The sequence below is a fragment of the Lycium ferocissimum genome, chromosome 10 (genome assembly GCF_029784015.1).
Source record: "Lycium ferocissimum isolate CSIRO_LF1 chromosome 10, AGI_CSIRO_Lferr_CH_V1, whole genome shotgun sequence".
In the NCBI taxonomy this organism is placed as follows: domain Eukaryota; kingdom Viridiplantae; phylum Streptophyta; class Magnoliopsida; order Solanales; family Solanaceae; genus Lycium; species Lycium ferocissimum.
In genome coordinates this window covers 16,688,408-16,709,015 of record NC_081351.1, presented here as the reverse complement: position 1 = coordinate 16,709,015, position 20,608 = coordinate 16,688,408, and the positions used below count along the sequence as shown (strand labels likewise).

The 20,608-nt window shown below is 33.7% G+C and overlaps 2 protein-coding genes and 1 non-coding gene across 6 annotated transcripts; 1 reads left to right on the top strand and 2 right to left on the bottom strand.

Moving 5' to 3' along the window:
• Positions 1-396: 396 nt before the first annotated feature.
• LOC132032621 (photosynthetic NDH subunit of lumenal location 5, chloroplastic) lies at positions 397-5,272 on the bottom strand. 2 transcript variants are annotated; one of them, XM_059422273.1, is made up of 7 exons: positions 5,118-5,272; positions 3,758-3,946; positions 2,834-2,984; positions 2,530-2,618; positions 1,732-1,786; positions 1,498-1,583; positions 397-830 (listed from the first exon to the last, which is right to left on the bottom strand). In XM_059422273.1, the coding sequence occupies exons 1-7, from the start codon at positions 5,139-5,141 to the stop codon at positions 678-680; spliced, it is 747 nt and encodes a 248-aa protein (XP_059278256.1). In that variant the 5' UTR covers positions 5,142-5,272; the 3' UTR covers positions 397-677. The 2 variants fall into 2 exon arrangements, with proteins under 2 accessions (XP_059278256.1, XP_059278257.1); XM_059422274.1 differs by lacking the exon at positions 3,758-3,946 and having other exon boundaries at positions 5,118-5,223.
• Positions 5,273-8,927: 3,655 nt separating this feature from the next.
• On the bottom strand, positions 8,928-9,001 carry TRNAV-AAC (transfer RNA valine (anticodon AAC)). Its single transcript has one exon. It is a non-coding gene; the product is annotated as a tRNA-Val (tRNA).
• Positions 9,002-9,054: 53 nt separating this feature from the next.
• LOC132032620 (uncharacterized) lies at positions 9,055-14,344 on the top strand. 3 transcript variants are annotated; one of them, XM_059422270.1, is made up of 10 exons: positions 9,056-9,331; positions 9,845-9,916; positions 11,069-11,148; positions 11,458-11,557; positions 11,643-11,696; positions 12,312-12,389; positions 12,580-12,677; positions 12,770-12,827; positions 13,530-13,651; positions 13,762-14,344. In XM_059422270.1, the coding sequence occupies exons 1-10, from the start codon at positions 9,110-9,112 to the stop codon at positions 13,922-13,924; spliced, it is 1,047 nt and encodes a 348-aa protein (XP_059278253.1). In that variant the 5' UTR covers positions 9,056-9,109; the 3' UTR covers positions 13,925-14,344. The 3 variants fall into 3 exon arrangements, with proteins under 3 accessions (XP_059278255.1, XP_059278253.1, XP_059278254.1); XM_059422272.1 differs by lacking the exon at positions 9,845-9,916 and having other exon boundaries at positions 9,055-9,331; XM_059422271.1 differs by lacking the exon at positions 11,643-11,696.
• The last annotated feature ends 6,264 nt before the right edge of the window (positions 14,345-20,608 follow it).

Below are 20,608 nucleotides of genomic sequence, written 5' to 3'. Positions count from 1 at the left end.
AAAAAAAAAAACACTATAGCGCGATAAATTCTTGCGCTATAGGAGATTAACGGAGCCGTCTCCGTTAACACTTTAAGCGCTTGATAATTTACTGCGCTAAAGGCATTTTCGTAACATTTTTTTTTGTTGGGGTATTTTGGTCGAAATTATTTTTTTTGAGGGCATTTTGGTTCAGTACCCTGATTGTTCATACACAGGCACAATTATGCTGCGTAACAAGGACCAAATTCTTACTACTGTTATTTTCAATGTTATCTGCTCATCGTTGGCGCAGAAAATATAACCATGCACTTCCATTGTTTTCATGTTTTGTCAATTCTAAAACCTTACCTACTTAAAAATAAACTGAGATCCCCATTCTTACTTCAGCATTAATCAAGACAAATGTAATCCAAATTAGTGGTCATAAAGAATCAACAATAGTCTGTTACCTTCTATTGATATTCAATGTCAACTAAAATCGCATACCGCCAGGTTACACGAAAACAGCATACTCACTGCTAGCAAGAATTTTTGACCCTGTAATTCGAAATCCTACAGAGACCCAAAAAAGGAACAGGAAAAAAGCCTTGGGTTTGGATGAAAACTCACTACTGAGAATCCTCTATATATCTCGCGACGGGCCATTACATATGCATTGTATGCAAAGATAAAGTGCTAATATTTGTATTCTCGCCTTATGCTACGGGTAGCTCACCGCAGTCACTGATGACAACCCTCTTCCTTGGACGGTCACCCCTATCAGTCTCCTGGGACTCGATCAATTTCACAATGTCCATGCCTTCTAAAACTTGCCCGAACACAACATGCTTCTGATCCAGCCATGGGGTCTGCAATGCACCAAAATATAAATGCTTCCAAAATCATGTAAAGTCAAAAATTGACTAAATGTAGCTCCTTTTTCTACAATATGGCATATAGAACATACTAGGAATCAAATAGGATTTGCTCTAAAGAAGGATAATTTGTTGTCAGACAATAAGCACCTGAAGCGACCAACTATAATAGTTAAAATATGCTTCGCTAACCGAGTTATCCTGAAAATACCCAAATTCATATACTTCCATGCATATCTTTCCTTGGACAGGTAAGAATGAGAAAAACAAATAGTACATTTTTCTGACACAAGCAGGCGAAATTTGCTAATCCGATTTCCTTCTTCGTTTTTAGTTTTAAACATTCAAAGTATAAACAATTAGTGTTGCTCAAAACTAAATATTTACAAGCTCAAAACCATGGTTTTGCTGGCAGCTGAGAAAGAAAGAAAGGGAAAAAAAAAAAAAAGGAAGAAAGAGCAAATAACAAAGAAGTAAACAATTGGTTATTTGTTTCTAGGAATTAACTGCAGCTAAAATGATTTCTCAATGGTCGAAATACCACACATGAGCATATATAGTTCTCCTTCATTCATATACCCATTGCAATATGATAGGAGTACTACTTTAATCACGACTTTGCATCCGATATTCAGCTGATTGAGATTCCCACTCCACATACCTTTACAGTGCAAATGAAGAATTGGCTTCCATTGGTATTAGGGCCTGCATTAGCCATGCTAACAATTCCAGGTCCAGTATGAACCACTGCAATTAAACAAGGATTTTCATTACAAAAGAGCATTGTACACAATTTGAACCAAAGGAAGCCATTGCCCACAACAAGGAGCTAGAGGAAGCCATTGCCCACAACAAGGAGCTAGACGCAAATTTTTAAGAAGAAAACTCAACTTACAGTTGAAGTTTTCATCCTTAAAGGTACGACCATATATGCTTTTACCACCGGTTCCCTGCGAATAAAACATCCAATGCATGGGGGAAAGATTAAAATGTATGGAATTGCAAGTAAAATTTTCCAAATTATGAACTGCAAACGCTAGAACTCTGCAATCAATTTATGCATATTAAAAATTAGAACAGTCAAGTTGTGTGGCATAACACATTCCACTTTAACATAACCATCAAATATGCCAGAAGAACATATTCCACTGAGCATCTTGTCTCACAGACTTTTTCACGCATTTAACTAGTGATCAAAGGGAGACATCCTATTCCGAAAAATATAGAACAAGCAAAGCTTATATCATGAAAGTTCATTACTTATCAAAAAGGATAAGTTTATATCATCAAAGTTGATTATTTCAGGATACAAAGATCTTACGTTGCTATGATAATAGGGAAATCTCACAAATACAGAACAGAAACAAACTGGAAAAAACTGAAAAACAACCTTTTTGCATGGTACAATTGGAACCACTGAAGATCCAAAAGACAAAAGGATAAACCACCAAACAGAAAAAGAGAAACCCCTAGGCAAAGAAACCAATTCAAAATCTTGCATTTCTCTCATTGTTCAAAGAAAAAACAAGGAAAATAAAAAGTAAAAGATAAGCATCTCAAACCATACGTCATCCAATGTACTACGGAAAATAAAATGAACTGGGTGAAGGATATGTGTGTGTGTGTGTGTGTCAAGAAGAACGCAATTAGAGGACAAATAGAAAAAGAGCAAACCAAGTATTGAGACACCTACATTTCCCTTATCGAAATCACCCCCTTGAATCATGAAATCTTTAATAACACGATGAAATGCAGAATCCTTGAAGCCAAAGCCCTTTTCACCTGATTGGAAGAAATCAATCCAAACTATAAGCAAACCGTATATGATAGAGATTAACTTAAGCAAGAAGCTCAAGCAAGAAGGCAGAAGATGATAGCACTTATATCAAAAATGATAATGAGAAAAAAAATATGATAAAGGCGGTAGCGAAAGTAGTACTAATATAACAACATCAACGATAATAATAATAATAACATAAAAAAATTTACTACAGAACCTGTGCAGAGGGCACGGAAATTTTCTGCTGTCTGCGGCACATCATCACCATATAATCCAATTACAATTCGCCCAGCAAGCTTTCCAACAGGATTCCCAATGCTAATATCAAAGTAAACTTTGTGTGTCACTTTGGATTGCAATTCGGCCACCTGGAATATCAGACTGATTATCAGATTTTTGGATTGTAATTCAGACTGATTATCAACATCAACTAAGTAATGAACAAAATTATAGAACACGTCCCATACAAAAGGCAGCATAACACCATGTTTGTTGAAAACTGGACCACAAACACTTTAAACATGTTCTAGGTTTAATCCACTGTTGGAATTCACTTTGCTACTTAACGAACGAAAACATTGTATCATGTGACACTTTTCATTTTGGTACATGTCTGACATCATTTCATTTTATTCAAGAACTTTATATAAAAATTATTCAAAAAGCTTCTTCACGAAGGAGCTATTTTCTGATACTTTTCAAAGAAAAATCCTTGTTGCGCTTACAAATATTCATAAAAATTACAATTCCTTTTTTCAGAACCTTTTTAACAACTTCTTTTTCCAAAAATAGTTCAAATTGCTCATATTTTCTTCTATAGTATCAATAATACAATATATAAAAAATTCTAATTTAACATCTTAAAATCAGTGTCCAATCTATTATTGTCATATAAAATCAGATGAAGGATCAACACTCAGCACCACATGCCTTTTACAGCCTATGTATTTATCTACAACTACTACTTAATTCGTTTTACAGACGTTAAGCTATTTATAGAACTTAACCAGACAGGCTATTCCTTACAGAAACCTTAGAAAGCATATTAATATTGATTCAATCGTCAAATTTTGTGGGGAAAAACAAGAAATGCATAAACAATAAAGCAACTAATAAATTAGCTCGGTGAGTGAGCACAGACCTGCACAGAGGCTTGAATGGAGCCAGATAAACCACCAGTTTTCCTGCGAACCAAACTGTTCGATGGAGTAGCCAGACGCAACGAGCCAGAATATAAGCTTGATGATGATAATGAAGATTTCACCAACTTTGGAGAAACAGCATATGTAGGGTTCGCAACTCGCGGAACTGAGAGTGAGCCTAAATTCGACTGTAAAAAAAGAAATTTAAGTCAGCTAAAAAGAGGACAACAACAACAACAACAATGTCTCTATTTTCATATCCCATTTAGGCTCCTTTTGTTAGGACACTCAACAATTTGTGTTATTAAAGACAAACTAGGGTAAACTCAAAAACGAACCTCAAAAGTCGAAATCAGCGCTAAAAAGGAAAAATTTAAGTCGCTAAAAGATGACAACAACAACAATGTCTCTATTATTATATCCAATCCGCTCTATTTGTGTTAAGATAAACTAGGATAAACTGAACGACGAAGCACAAAAAATGAAGGGAAAATTTCAGTAATGTACAATCCAGCATACAAAATTACATTTGTGTAGCCATATTTTTAAATTACACCAGTATTGACGGTATACAATACTATACAATAATATACAACTTTATACACCTACTGTATACAATGTATAAACCTTGTATAAAAGTGTATAATAATGTATAAAACTAGTATACAATATTATACAAACTTATACAAGAGGTGTTTATACATGAGAGGGGTTTATACATAATGTATAAGGGGTGTTTATAGGTTGTACAGTGGTGGCTTGTGGTGGAGGAGCTGGTAGCTCATTTGAGATGAAGGAGGAAGGAAAAAACAGAAGGGTGAAAAAGTGGCTCTAGTGGGTAATTAAAAGAAAAGATGGGCTAAACCGGGTAAATATTTTGCCATAATTGGCATACAGTGTTATTTTCCCAAAAATGAAAGCAGAGCTGCTAAAAAAAGGAGAAATCTAAGTCAGCTAAATAGACGGCAACAACAACAACAATTATGTGTCTGTCTCAAACTAGTTTTGGTTAGGTATATGAATTTTTCAACTCCAATAGGCAATAAATTAGGGTAAACTGAAAGATGAAGCTCAAAAATGGAAAGCAGAGCCACTAAAAATGAGAAAATTAAGTCAGCTAAAAAGACGACAATGACTACAACAACAATAACAATTACTATGTCTTTATTTAAACTAGTTATGGTCAGGTATATGAATTTCTTTTATATCCAATCAGCTCTGCTAGGGCTCCTCCTTTCACTATAATACTCAACAAAATTGGTGTTACTAAGACAAAATAGAGAATAAACTGAATAACGGAGTTCAAAAGTTGAAAAAAGAGCTGCAAATTAGTTGAACTACAGTAGTAAAGAAACTCACGACTGTAGCAAATGTAGCTGCCATATTTGCCGTTTTGAGAGTTAACGGCAATAGAGAGAGAGAGTGGGGAGTGGTTGGTGGAAATGAGGGGCCAAAAGATAGATAAGAGGGAGTGACGGAAATGACAAGCCTCAACCCTCTTTGTATGCACCGATTTAATTAGGTAAGATTTTTTTCGATGGTCACAAATTACACAATAATTACATTTTACAACATATCTTCTACAATATAATTGAAGTTTTAGACTTGAGCACATAAATTAAGAAATTTAACTACTCTTAAAAATTAAGAGATATATTGACTAACATATTCTTAATTAAGATGGATTTTGAAACTATAACATGTATTAAATTTGTTCATTGAATTAAGAATGTGTCAAGAGTAAATTTGGAAAAAGAGAACTAAAAACCTCAATTATTTTGGATCAACTTTTAAATGATAAATCAGTAATTATTTTGGACCGGAGAGAGTACAACATATTCCAAAAAAAAAAAAACACAATATTTTACATTTTACCTTTGTTATTATACTTTGATGGACTAATAGCCTATTTGGCCAAACATATAAAATCAGCTTATTTTGAAAAGCGTTTTTTGAAAAAGTACATTTGGTGAAAAGCAATTTGTGTTTGGGCAATTAAATTAAAAAGCATTTATGAGCAGCATTTAATGTTTGATCAAGCTTTTAAAAAGTATTTGTAAGTATATTTTTCTTAAAAGTGCTTTTGGGCAAAAGTTAATTATTTTAGCTTCTATTATTAACCAAAAGCACTTATTTTTCTCCCAAAAGCTTGTCAACACCTCACTTTTTTAAAATTAGCACTTATTGAAAAAAATAAGCACTTTTGGATAAAAATAAGCTTGGCCAACACACTATAATATGTAAATATTTATTACCACTAGCATCAAATACTCCTCTGTCCATTTTTATTTGTTCTGTATTGACTTGGCACACACCCTTAAGGATCCATAAATATAATGAAAATTTTATTATATCACCCCCAATTATTACTAAGTCATCTAATGATTGAAAATCAATAAAGGGATCAAATTCTACTTTTAGCCCTTCTGATATTTATATAACCTTCAATTACTTGCAATGCACTTTTGATTCCTTTTTGCCTATGAATATTCATAAATTTTCAAAATAATTAACCGTTTCACCCAGAGGCGGATCTAAGAATTGAAAGTGATGGGTGTCATTATTTTCTTCAATATACATCTTGTTAGGAACGTGTATTTGGGTTGGGTCCATCTCTTTTTAGTTTATTCGGGTCAACTTAATAGGCCTTTTTTTATTTCCAAATATGAAAATTACATCTCAAAAATCAAGAAACGAACATAATTAGCATCTTAAAAAAGGAATCACACCAAGGGGTGTCCAAATGAGACCGAAAAACAGATTCGAACCGATAAATCGAGTCAAACGGACTTAATGAACCGAAAACTGGCTCGATTTGATTTGATTTGGTTTTAAATTTTGAAAAACAGATTAACATTTGGTTTGGTTTGGTGTTACACCAACAACAAAAAAACTGAATCAAACTGAACCAAACCGATAAATACATAAATATTTAAAATATTGTGTTGTGTATGTATGTATATATATATATATATATATATATATATTAAAAAAATTATCTATCTTCTTTATAATTTTGGTTCATTTCAAGTCTAATACGAATTCAAATAATTAGAAAGAAATGTCTTTTCTTGGGTGATGCCCTTATTCTGTTTCCCTCACTTTCTTAGGGGAATGAAGCTAAGAGTTTTTTTTTTCCCCTTTTTGGACAGAGATGATTAGACAAATTTGTGTAGTATTTGCTTGCGTTTTCGGTTATGTCTCTCTCTTTGGGAGAGGGAATAAAAACAAAATGGTTTCATAAGTGTAGGAATAGGTTTAAATATTTGATCTAATTTGGAGTTACTAGTCCCTCAAGCCTGGGGTCATATCTAATTCGTGACAATCCAGTAATTCAAGGTTAACAACAAAAAGTTTGTGCAGAACTTGAAGTCTTTAAACAAAAGAAGAAGTCCTCAAGGAAAAATGATAGGGAATGAATGTCTTAGCATTGATGTGAATGAGATATTATTTTCACCATAGTTGTTTATCTCATTTTTATTTTTTGCACCTCACTTGTATCAATTTTTTTTGCATCATAAAACTCTTCCTCAAAACTCGCAAAATCCGAACCAACCAGATAAAACCGACAAAACTGAAACCGATTGAATTTATACTATAATGGTTTGGTTTGGATATCCAAAACATCCGATTTGATTAGTTTGGTTTGGTTTTAATCAAAAATCGAGTCAAACTGAACCATGAACACCCCAAATCACACCCATTAACAAGGTAAAATCAATATTTTCACCAAAGAACTTGCATCTTTTATGTATATTATAAAATGAACCTGCACAAGTAAAATAATATCTTTAATAAGGGAATTACACCAATCAAAATAAGAAAAATAATAGAAAAACTCTTCAATAGGTAATTACACCCCATAAGTAAATGTAGAATTAGATAAACTATAAGTTCTAAAAAATAAATCATAAATTTCATGTGTTTTCTAAGAAATGCTTATGAAATTTTCATCATAATTTAAGTAATAAAGTGATTTAAATTGAATTTAACAATTATAGAATATCGCAACTTTTTATAATACCCTCCCTCCGTCTATTATTATTTATCCACTATACTAAAAATATATGTCCACTTTTACTTGTAAGTTATATAGTTTGAAAAATCAAGACATAATTTACCATTTTATACCTATTTTACCCTTATTATTAAGTATTCCAATTAATTTCTCATTTTATTTACTGCTTATTGAGAGTGTCCCCAGTTAAATATAGACAAGTAAACATGAACAAAGGGAGTAATAAAAAAAAAGAAATTATATATTAAAAAAAATGAATTTTGATCTCAATCCAAAATTTTCATTGAGACCCAAGTTTTTCAATTTAAATACTCACACATTTGAGATTAAGAGAAATGTTTAATTTAAGGGATTTTTAAGTTTCTATTTGTGTGTTCTCGCTAGAGATTACAGATAAAATAATAGAATATTGGAAATACAATATAAATAATAAAAAGATGAAATTGGGAGAGTCGAAAAGGGAATTACAAGTACAAAAGAACTAAAAAGCATAAAGAAAAATGGAAGTCAAAAAATGTTCAAGAAAGATTCAAACTTGTGTGTACCAGCCATGACACCTTTGTCTAATTTGCGACTGGGTGGCAGGATCAAATATTTAGCATAGTTTAAGCAAATTGCAACACAAGTATATAAAAAATTTATCAATTTAAGGAGTGTCATGCCACCCCCCACCCTAAAGTGTGGATCCGCCCCTGGTTTCACCGTTAATTATCTAAATATTATTTTATTGTTGCTCTATATTTGTGGGTAATATACTTCTAAAAGTAATTCAAATATAACATATTCTCTAAATAAAGGGATCAAATGCACATATTTTAATTAATTGAAGGTCAAATGTGTCGAGTCATATATCACAAGGACCAAAATTAAAAGTTACCAATAACTAAGGGACCAAAAATACTATTCTCCCAATATTATTGTATTGTTGCTCTATATTTGTGGGTAATATACTTCTAAAAGTAATTCAAATATAACATATTCCCTAAATAAAGGGATCAAATGCACATATTTTAATTAATTGAAGGGCAAATGTGTTGAGCCATAAATCACAAGGACCAAAACCGAAGGTTACCAATAACTGAGGGACCAAAAATACTATTCTCCCAATAAAAACTGACTATCAAAAGAAAAGGAAAAAGCAAGGAGCAGATTGGCTTCACCCGGACTCGAACCGGAGACCTTCAGTGTGTTAGACTGACGTGATAACCAACTACACCACGAAACCATATGCTCAAGCTTTGGGAGTACATAATTATAATATTCTATGTACAGTTGACCAGATTTAACTTCATACGGTCTCTGTTGGGTTTGAGGACCAAAAGCAACAACAGAAATGGTAGTAACAGTGAGAGTAAACTCACTAAAGCCATTAACATGGACTCCATTTCTTTCTTCTCTAAATAGCTTCAATTGGCCTTGTTCTTTTATATCTATTCCAAGAAAATATTCAAAATCAACACCCTTATTTAGTCAAATGGCAACTAGTGAGGCAGAGCCACAAATAATGACCAAAGTTATTGACTCACATTTACATGTTTGGGCATCCCCACAAGAGGTAGATACATACCACTTATTCCATATTTCACTACAAAAATCTGAAATTAGTTATGAACTTCGTCGCTAATCTGTTGCTATATTGGTTATATGCCTCGTAGCTAACATAATTTTTTGATAATCTGTCTATAAATATGATTAACGACGGATTTTGTTGTTTAACTACAAAATTTGCCCGTTGCTAATTCTTATTTTTTAGGACTCCGTTTGTCCCAATTTATATGGCACAGTTCGAATTTCGAGAGTCAAACAATTTAATTTTGATCTTGAATTCAGGCATGAAATCTTTAAATTCTAAAATAAAATTTACATGTTTGAAAATTACATAAAAAGAACTATAAGTTACAATTATTGACAATTTAAAATATTTAAAAGATATATGAAAAAGTTAGGTAAAAAAAGATTTGTTTGAATCTCGAAATCTAAAAGCTCACAAGATTTGATACTTTCTTTTTTGTGGGGATGTGGCAAGATTATGTTGAAGTATGAGGAATTAATGGTTGAAATTTGTTAGGCTGCAGAGAAGTACCCCTATTTTCCTGGTCAAGAACCTAGTTTGCCTGGTCATGTCGATTACTTGCTGGAGGTACATCGTAAAGGCTTCACCTTTTTCATATTTTAAGATGTTTAATGATCAACTGATGATGTTAGTAGATGCTACTTTAGTGTTCTTCTTGTTTTGTTTATGTTTGGTATGAACTGAAATTGTTCTTAAAATTAATAATTGTTCATGATTAAACATGTTCTGGTGTTTGATTATTTTAACTTGTTGAAAATGGTTTCCAAGATAAATTTTTTACCAAAGGGAAAATCAGTACTTGGTTTAGTGTGGTGAAAAGCATTTCTTTAAGAATGATTTCCTTGATAATATCATTTTTCGCTGGGTATGTTGTTGTTGTTGTTGGTTATATTGTTTTGTTAACTTGATTTTTTAAGGAGAATATGTTAGGATTTTATGAATAGGTGTGAATGGGAAATGGTCCTTTGCACCTTTTCGTGGAGAAGGCTTCACACCTTTTCATTACTTTAATAAATACTTCATTTCCTTCCGGATGAAACAAAATTCTGATCATCTTCTTCTTCCTTCTTTTCTGCACTTCAAATAGTTTCTGTGTGTGATTTCTACCGACTTTTGCGTTCGTTGTTCACTAGGGTTTGAGGTACCGCTATCTTTGGTGAGTTAATTCATTCTATCCTGCGAGGATATATTCCATAACCTCCGGTACTTGAGCGGAATAATTTCCTTATGGAAACACTGTGAATTCAGTGGGCTCGAATTTTCAGATTCTGGTTTAGATTGTTTCCTCTCATTCCAGATTCCGTTTTGGATTATTTTTGACTTCCAAATGTTTCCTTTATCAAATATCTAATGTTTATTTCCTATCAGTTTCTTCCGTGAACACTTAGAAGTTAGTGTCAATTTAATACTCCAAAACATCTCAATGGTGTTTCACCTATTTTAGTACCCAACTAAGCATCAGAAGATGACCCAGAAAATGATTTGCCTCAAATTAAAACATCTCTATTTAAAATATTTCTGATGTAATAAACGCATTTCTTCTGTTGTCACCGTTGAGTCCGGAAACAGCCTCCCTATCTTCCGAGATAGGGGTAGGGTCTGCGTACACTTTACTCTCCCCACACCCCACATTGTGGGATTTCACTGGGTATGTTGTTGTTGTAATGCTTTCATTGTACCAACATTTAAGACCTACCCAAATGTTTGTGTTTCAAGCAGTGTATGGAAGAAGCAGGTGTGGATGGAGCACTTATTGTTCAGCCCATTAATCATAAGTTTGATCATTCTTATGTTACCAGGTCTCTTCATATCTCTCTTCACTAAATTTGCCGCTTCTTTTGTTGTTCCTTAAGTAATATATAATAAAAGATTTGTCAATTGTGAAGACTAAGATGTTTGTTTCTATAACTACTCCATAGTCTTTCAACTTTCAAGGATGTTGCACCTAATGCTATGTACCTTCTTTTTTTCTCCTTCCCTCAAACTGCGTGTGGAAACATATTCTTTTGTGCATTCTTTGATCTTCTAGTCGGTTAATTATCTCTTGTTATTATCAGTCATATTGACTTGAGAGGCTTTTTGTCCTATGCCTAATTACTTCTGTCCAGTGCGCTAAAGAAGTATCCTTCCAAATTCGTCGGCTGTTGCCTCGCGAATCCAGCAGAAGATGGGAGTGGCATAAAACAGCTTGAAGATCTGGTTTTAGAGGTTTGTAACAACTCATTATTTTAGATATTATCGATTTTCATTCTTTAGGAATTATGTTGACAAGAGATACTTCTACTGATTCTAGGATGGTTATCGTGCTGTTCGCTTTAATCCGTATCTTTGGCCTTCTGGTGAAAAGGTATCAATCTTCCTTCCATCAATATTGATCTCAGAGTTTATTTTGCCTTGGCATTTGCATATGATGTTTATCGAATATGAGGCACATTAATTATAGATTCGTTATGTTGGAAGATTCTATGAATTTTTCTTTTAACCTTATGTTCCTTCCTGTATGGTTAACTAACTGTATGAGAAGAAAACACGTGTCCGATCAGAAACTAGACAAAAAACCAGATACATACCTGATAAGTCCTGTACTTAGTTATGCCTTGAAAAGGGTCTCTGTGAGGAAAAATAGAGTCCGAGCGGATATTAAAGTGAGGGGGAAAAATCAAAAAAGGGTTCTTCCTTTTGAGTATGTAGTGGTCTCTTGAGCATTTGACTCGGGACTACCTAATTTAAAATTTCTTACTACAGTGAATTACTTTGGTCCTCTTGGCCTGTGGTTTTTGCCTTGTTCAGAAGGTTTTCCATGTTAAGTCCTTGTTACTCTTTTTATTATTGTTGAGTACCGTATCTTGGTGTTCCGTTTATTGTAGCTATATGTACCGTGAATTTTTTGTGTGCTATTTTTTCCCGACATGAATTTGTATTTTGTAATTACCAGTGTTAATCATTTTTAATCTTTTAGTAGATGACAAATGAAATTGGGAAGGCACTATTCTCAAAGGCTGGAGAGCTTGGAGTGCCAGTCGGTTTCATGTGTATGAAGGTACTTCAGTTACTAGCATTCAACTCTTTGGGAATTATATTATAACTCAAGTGATAATGTGCTATTGTTTATTAGATACAATTACAAGCTTTTCAATTGGGGAGCATGCTTTCAATGATTTTCCTTGAATTTCTCGTTGCGCTTTTGATAATGATGTTAAGGGTAGACTAACTAAGATGGATTGTTTCAGGGTTTGCTTTTGCATTTGCAAGAAATTGAGGAATTGTGCACAGAAATTCCCTCAACTGTAGTTTTGCTTGATCATGTGGCTTTCTGTAAGCCCCCAAAGTAAGCCATCACTTAACTTTTCTTATAAATCATCGTACATCTTCGCAGAATACAGAGAATAGTGTTAGGTGACTTATCTAAACGTCTTGTAGAAATGATGAGGAAAGACAAGGTTTCTTGGAACTGTTAAAGCTTTCAAGATTCCCGCAGGTAACATTTGCTCAAAAAGCATTCTGGATTTCTTTAGTCTACACTTAGTTCGTTCAATATATAATATCTGCAATTTAGCTGATTTGAATCCTGTAGAAGACAACTAAATCTGTGTAGACAAAAACTAACCAATTAACATGTTCTCAAGATTCTAAACCTTTCTAATTGGGGCTCAAGGCATCTAAACTTTCTTTCTGACTGTTAGCTTTAGTCCTGCCTAATCATCATTTTTTTTACATATTACCAAAAAATAAAGATATGGAAGATATTCGACTACTTTTTAACATTATTCTGAAGTATTCTTGACAAATTCTTTCCTAGTATTATCTAAACTCACAACAAATGGGGAAAGAGGAAGGTTCCGTACTTTGAAATGCAATAACCAAACTATTTCCTGCTTACTCTATTGTTATCGCCAACAGATGGTTTAAGGTCATTGAGTTGACTGATATCTGAGGTAGTATTTTGGATGGGCTTTTCTCATTTTTGTCCCGTTGGCTGAAATTAATTACGTGTACTAGCCAAAATATACAAAACACATACACTAATTATGTATATTATATGTATATTTTTGTATCTTTATGTATACAATATGTATATTATATGTATATTTTTACTTAATATACAAAACCTATTCATTTGCTGGCTATTATGTTTTTGAGCGGTCCAAACATGTAATTATCCCTATTTGAATTGTGGCAGGTATATGTAAAATTTAGTGCTTTGTTCAGAGTGTCGAGAAATCCATATCCGTATGAGGACTTGTCTCAAGTTCTTGCCCAACTAGTCTCCAGTTATGGTGCACCTCGCATCATGTGGGGAAGGTAGATAAATAACATTCTTATTGTTCATTGCTCATTAGAACAATCTCAGAACTTCTAAATTGAGGGCCAAAAAATGATCTCTGAATTTTGGACCTATCTACATGGTGCAGTGACTTCCCCTTCATTGTCGCCGAATGTGGATATAGAGAAGCAAGAGAAGCGGTTTCTTATCTAGCAGTTCAGGGGCATTTACCTTCTTCTGCCACAGAGTGGATCATGGGTAAAACAGTTATGCAGCTCTTTGACGGAAAATGGAGTTCTGTAGTAAATTGACAATGAAACTTGACAACTAGAAACAACAGATTAGATGACTTTCAAACATGTCATTGAAACCTTAATTGTACTTGAGTAGACCAAAGGAGACAAGTATTGTAAGCATTTGATTAATAAAGGAAAAAAATATTTTGTGACGACATCACTGGCATTAGTTGTGTGAGACTTCTTTTTCTCTCACAAATTTGTGGACCTGAAAATGTAAAATTTAAGTCCAATTTTTTATGCGACAAAACAAAGACTCACACAACTAGTGTCAGCTGTGTGGAGCACATAGTAAGTTTTTCGTGTAATAAACTATGGATCCACTTTCCTGTTTGACCAAATCAGCATCAGCCACAGTGGTTGTGGATCAGCAGTGGCGGATCCTTTTAGTAGCAGTATTCAATTACCACTTAGTCTCCTATGCTTTGATGTGTATTCCTATCTTTCGCTGCACTTTTTTGTATCTTGATATTTTGATGTCTCCTTTTTGAGTTGGAGGTCTTTCAGAAACAGCCTCTCTACCCCATGGAGGTAGGGTAAGGTCTGCGTACGTCCTACCTTTCCCAAACCCCACTTATGGGACTACACTGGGTGTGTTATTGTATTATAGGAATCCATAAATATCAAATCCTGGATTGGTCTCTGTCAATGTATGCCATATTTAGTGTAGTAGAAGCAGAGGATCCTGGATCGGCCTCTGTCAATGTATGCCATATTCAGTGTAGTAGAACCAGAGCGCCATCATCTAGTTGCTTAGTCCTATTCAGGGCATTGAGGTGAGGGCAATAGTAGGTTACATAGGGGAATTCTTCTTTCTTAGCAAGTCCTGCAAACAATGGAAGAAGTTTAATAAATTCACTTATTTTTTTTCGTCCTGTTTTCTTATAGTGACGATTAGTTATTCACTATTCGTTATGTGAATTCCATGCTGCTGAATATGGCAATTACCGCAGATAAGAGCATAAGATTGGGATGGATCCTCTCCCAAAAGCAATGCTGCAATTCGTGCAAGCAAACCCCCGTCTTGTGTGCTTGAACCTGTTGGATTGTAATGCTAGACGACCTTTTGTTGATGTTGCTTTATACTAAAACCTTCAAGCTGTACATCACGAAGCATTGCACCTTCGGCATGATCCAATACAGCACTATCCGTGCTACCTATTTCTCGCTTGCTTCCTATTTCTCGGTCCAGTGGACTGCATATAACAACTCCTCAACAACGTAGAAATTGTGCAGTCCACTGGACCGAGAAATAGGAAGCAAGCGAGAAATAGGTGGCACAAAAAGAGTGTTGTATTGGATCATCTCGAAGGAGAAATACTTCGTGCTGTGTATGTATCTATAATATGTGTCAAAGTTAAACGTTACAAAGCAGAGAAAAAAAAAAAGCCAGACTGGACAGCCCCAGTTTGACAGGACAAAGCACCTCACCAACGACTAGTTCTACATAGACATCAGCTAAACACAAGCCCTTAAAGGTAGCAGTTTAAAGCTTCTAATCGTACTAGCTTAAAGCAATCTTCATTGAGCCTCAAACATGTACACATTGGATGATCATTCTGCATATCACTTCAGTAGTTCTTTCGACCTGAGAAAGCAGCCTTTGGTCCCTCTCTTGCCAGATATGGTACACACTGCTGTCCAGAGCCATTCAAAATATACTAGCATTTTCACTGGCAACCAGTAGGATCTCTATCAGCACCCTGCCACTGTAGGATTTTCTTCCAGATCAAAGCTGAGAAATTACAATTGAAGAGAATAGGTGTTCCATATTCTCATTTCCAGCTCCACACTAAACACAACAAGTATCTTCAACACAACCCCACCTAGATAATCTAGCCTTTGTAAGTAATCTCCCATGTAAACCGATGAATAGAATGCAAGTCCATATACGTGCCCCAACATTATTGCATACAAGTCCAGGAGTTGTTATATGTTATTTGAATTTTACTGTGATAAGCAGGGTTTAATTTTGTCCTGATGTTATGCAACCTTTTCCTTCTAATTTTCCTGAGAAGAAAATGCAAACTAGACTTAATTATAACTTTCACTTAAAAGTCCATGGTCTCTTTTCTATCTTCTCACACTATCTGAACCACCATTGCCAACAAGTAGAACCAAGCTTTTTCAGTCTTCCCCGGCACCATACTTAGCCATCGGAGTCCATTCAAATAAATATCCAATCAAACACCTTTTCAACAGGCCATTTGTCCTGGATAGGTTAAATTAAACTTTGCAGAGGGTTCCCAACCTTGTATCATCATAAGATGACATAACATCTCCTTATTGCCTTTGATCGTCTTACCAAAGGTTTTTATCATAACATCTCACTCTAGCCTTTTAGTCTGATTTTTTTTTTCCTGAAAACTTCTTTTAAATATGAAGACAGACATTTATGCTATTCACTTATTCATATTAATGGATGATTTGGTATTCCAACTAATTTAAGAAAACAGATGAATTTCATCTCTAGTTTCTTTTAAATCCAGGTAACCATAAATAGAAGAGTAAAGGGTCAAAAACACACCTAAACTATCACGTTTTTTTGTGTTTCATACCTGAACTATCCGAAGTGAGCAAAACACACTTAAACTATCACTATACTGATTAGCAAGAAACACACACCGGATGCCAACTAGACTAAATGTTTGACCTCACTCACCTAAAAGCGTACGAAGCAAAATTTTATCAAAAAATTTTGGTCCATCGGCATAGGTAACAGCTATATTTTGCTGACTCATTATTATTTTTATTTTTTAAAATTTTTCAATTAATTCTTTAAAACCCTAAGCTCTCCCCTTTCTTCTTCATCATTTCTCAACCATTTTTCTTCATTTCTTCTTCTCCTGTGCAGATTTTTTTTCATTTATTTCTTCTTCATTATATTTAAAACCCTAAATTTTTATACAAAATCCCCAATATTTTGTGACATGAAGAACTCTAACTTTTTTTTTTTTTTTTAAAGAAAATCAGCAACTAATATGGAATCCATGATGAAATTGAAGCTTAATGGGGGAAAGCAAGACACCATCCACAACAGAGATGAGACCAATGTTGGAGAAGAAGAGAATATCCGGTGTGAATGGTGTGAATTTAACAAATTTTTTACAATGACCGGTGATTTCTAATTTTACCCAAACATATTACCCCTTTAACTTTAAACCTTTTATTTATCCATGTGGAATAAACTTCTGCCACAGTGGAATTATTTATCCACGTGGAGTGCCACGTGACACTATTTTTAAACAAAAAAAGAGAGTGTAGTACACACACCATAGTATAGAAGTTCAGATGTGTTTTGCTAACTATATAGTGATAGTTTAGGTGTGTTTTGCTCACTTTGGATAGTTCAGATATGAAACACAAAAAAACGTGATAGTTTAGTTATGTTTTTGATCCTTTACTCTAACTAGAAAAAGAGACTCCAGCTCACCTTTTCTCTTCTTTTACCGTGTACTTAGAAGAAAGTTTGTGAGCTTTAGACAAAAAACATGTGGTTGATTTGTGACAACCCTAGCGACTTCGACACTTGTTGAATGCTTGTCTAGTTGGGCTGGGAAGATTTACCCCAGCTGTCCCTTGGGACAATATTCAGTAAATAGTCTCCGTTTTTTTTTTTTTTTTTTTTTTTTTTAATAATTTCTTGCAACATATGAACCCTTTTAAGCCACGATTTAAAGATCTCTTTTGAGCAAATGGAAAATCTTATGACAAAACATTCGATCACGATCTAAAATATTGTAAGTTATCACAAAGGTTAGACGATAGTCCAATGTTTAATTGTATGTAAGATTGAGTAGTATATGAGCAAATAATAGAGCCGAGTCTAACGTTGTTCACAAACGTAATTCTCTAAAGGGTTATATACTTATATTTTCACAAATGTAAACAATAAGGAGAATAACTAAATGACTTAAAAAAAGTCATTTGTGTAGATCAGCCAAAAAACATTCAAATTGAAGTTCATCTAGTTTGGTCGATTCGATCATAATCTTTGAGCCAAACACCCAACAATGAGTCTGATGCTAGAAGAATGTTAAACATTACCCTTTAGATCTTGTACCATGTTCATATGACACGACTATCAATTGGCAACATGAACGACTATCAATTGGCTAATACAACCACCTAATGATTAACTATAATTAGATTTTGAATTTATTTTTCTTGAAAGGACTTGTTGGACGGTCACATCTTTCTATAATGGTGTAGTTTGTCTAAATATTCTTTTATTGCTATAGCGAAATGTTGTTATCGAGAATACAATATAACTTGAAAAATTAATTCTAAGAGAAAAACACTTGGCCGTTATAGGGAAATGTTGTTAGAGAGGATTACTGTTATAGATAGGTATGACTCTATTAACATTTTCGAATATAGTTTATTAGGGAATAAATAATTGAAAAGAAGCTATTACGATTCAAACACAATTATAAATTCAAAGGACTGCTTGTAGACTTCATTTGCAAACATTAACGTTGTAAATAGGATAACATGTGGCTTAGTCTTCAACAATAATTGCCAAAATTAAATGTATTTGTTGTAAACATTTGTTGGTGGATGTCCACAAGGACTTGGCCAACAAGGAACTTGGAGACCAAGTAACGTGGCCACCAAGTTTCCTTAAATGGCTTGGCCATCAAGCATATATTTCTCTTATAAATAGTGGCCATTTGAAGAATTTATATGTACAAGGGTTGATTCACTCTCTATATCTCTTTGTTTACGGTGTATTTCTTTATAGTCTTTATTTTATAATACGTTATCAGCACGAGACTCTGCCTTAAACACTTATTTTGAAAATATTTGAAGAAAGGAAAATCAAAGTTTCCTTTATGCAGGATGTATTAATTGGACAGATGAGTAGACGTTACTGTTTCCTCTCAATATTAACATAAGTACTGAAGTATCATGCTTTTATCTGACTATTTCTCCTTGTTTTTGGATCCATGTATGAATAAGGTGGAAAGGAGAAACACTCCAGGAGAGCATTAAAAGGCGTGAGCACTTCCTTGCCTTATGATTGGGATGAGAAATTACTCAGCTCTACATTAAAAACCAGCCTCATCGATAATGAATATCAAATATCTAGGAGACAGGTATCGATTTTGGTTATTGAATATGAGGAACTTAATTGATTCACTTAGTGGGTCATGCCTACAATTGTTCCCGAAGAACGATACTAATAAGATGGATTAATTATGATATTGATTTCGTATTCCTTAAATGGTTAAGAATGAAAGTTTGCCAGAAATATATGATCACCAGAAGTGGTAATATTTATTAAATCTCGTTATGATTAAATTCATTTATTTCTATAACCACCAGAAGTGGGAGTATTTTTATGGGCTTGTTGTAGCTGCATGCAGGGATATGTAAGAGGGAAAAAAAAAATCTCTAGATTAAATATGTATGCCTCAATTTGCTCCTGTAGTAGCAATATCTTAAACGAGGTTATAAGCTATCACGATTTGATATGCTTAAGGTACATTCAGATAATTATGTTTTATTCCAGAAGAATGAAAACTTTTGATAAATGTTGCAACTACAAATCCATTCTCTGAAGTGAATGTGATAGTATGTATAAGTAAAGCTTATAAATATGAATGTGCATTTGACTGTGAAAATATCATGATTCATCTCCAGAAGAGGCAGAATAATTGAGAAGAAATATTCTGAATATTATATGCTTTACTCCTGGAGTACTAAACTCACAAATTTGCTCCTAGAGTAGCAAACTTTGATCTCTACTCCCGAAGTAATAGAACTTTGAGCTCTACTCACGAAATAGTAAGACTCTGAATCCTGCTCCAGAAGTAGTAAGACTATGAATTTTACTCCTGAAGTAGTAAGACTTTGAATTCTACTCCCGAAGTAGTACAACTCTAAAATCTACTCCCGAAGTAGTAGAATTCTTAAATTTACTCCTGAATTAGTAAATATTTTTAAATTCACTCCTGAAGCAGTAAGACGTTAAAACTTACTCTCGAAGTAGTAAACCTTTAAACTTTACTCTCGAAGTGGTAAAATTTGAAACTTTACTCTTGTAGTAGTAAAACTCTGAAACTTTACTCCTGAAGTAATAAAACTTGAAACTTTACTCTTGAAGTAGTAAAACTCTGAAACTTCAATGGCCAGTCTCCTTGAAGGATATATTTGAAATACTGAAGTTTATAGTTTAACGTTTATTTTTGTAATTTATAGTTGAATATTGTCTTTCAATTTCCATTTGATATTGTCTTCTTTCATTACACCAGTAGTGTCTAACCAAATTTTCTTTCGTGATACCAGAAGTATCTAAAAAAATATTTGTTAGTACAAACTAATAATCAAGGGCACCGGAAGAGCTAATTGTTTATCTACAAGTATCACGACACCAGCAGTGTTCAAATAATAGCTGATTATAGTCGATAAATTGAAGTCTCTCAAAGAGGTTATATGTGATAGCACCATTTAACCGTGATCGTAATTGATACGTTCGGAAAACAAACTATGGTAGACCTGAAGTTTACTAGCAATAAAAATGGTTATCATATTGAGACTACAAATGATTGGAAGATTGAATATCTTCAAGTTACCACGGGTAAGAAATATGTATGTGAAACGTTACCCGAGTTTGATAAGATCACATACCGCAATAAACCAGAAGTTTATTGATATAAAATCTCATACAATAGTAAACCCGAAGTTTACTAAATA

Coding starts and splice junctions, on each gene's coding strand:
- LOC132032621 (XM_059422273.1), bottom strand. CDS start 5,141: ATGGCAGCTACATTTGCTACAGTC. Junction 2,985..3,757: donor CCATTCAAGCCTCTGTGCAG/GTCTGTGCTCAC, acceptor CTGATATTCCAG/GTGGCCGAATTGCAATCCAA. Junction 1,787..2,529: donor GTGATTTCGATAAGGGAAAT/GTAGGTGTCTCA, acceptor TTTTATTCGCAG/GGAACCGGTGGTAAAAGCAT.
- LOC132032620 (XM_059422270.1), top strand. CDS start 9,110: ATGGTAGTAACAGTGAGAGTAAACTCACTAAAGCCATTAACATGGACT. Junction 11,149..11,457: donor GATCATTCTTATGTTACCAG/GTCTCTTCATAT, acceptor ACTTCTGTCCAG/TGCGCTAAAGAAGTATCCTT. Junction 12,828..13,529: donor AGCTTTCAAGATTCCCGCAG/GTAACATTTGCT, acceptor GAATTGTGGCAG/GTATATGTAAAATTTAGTGC.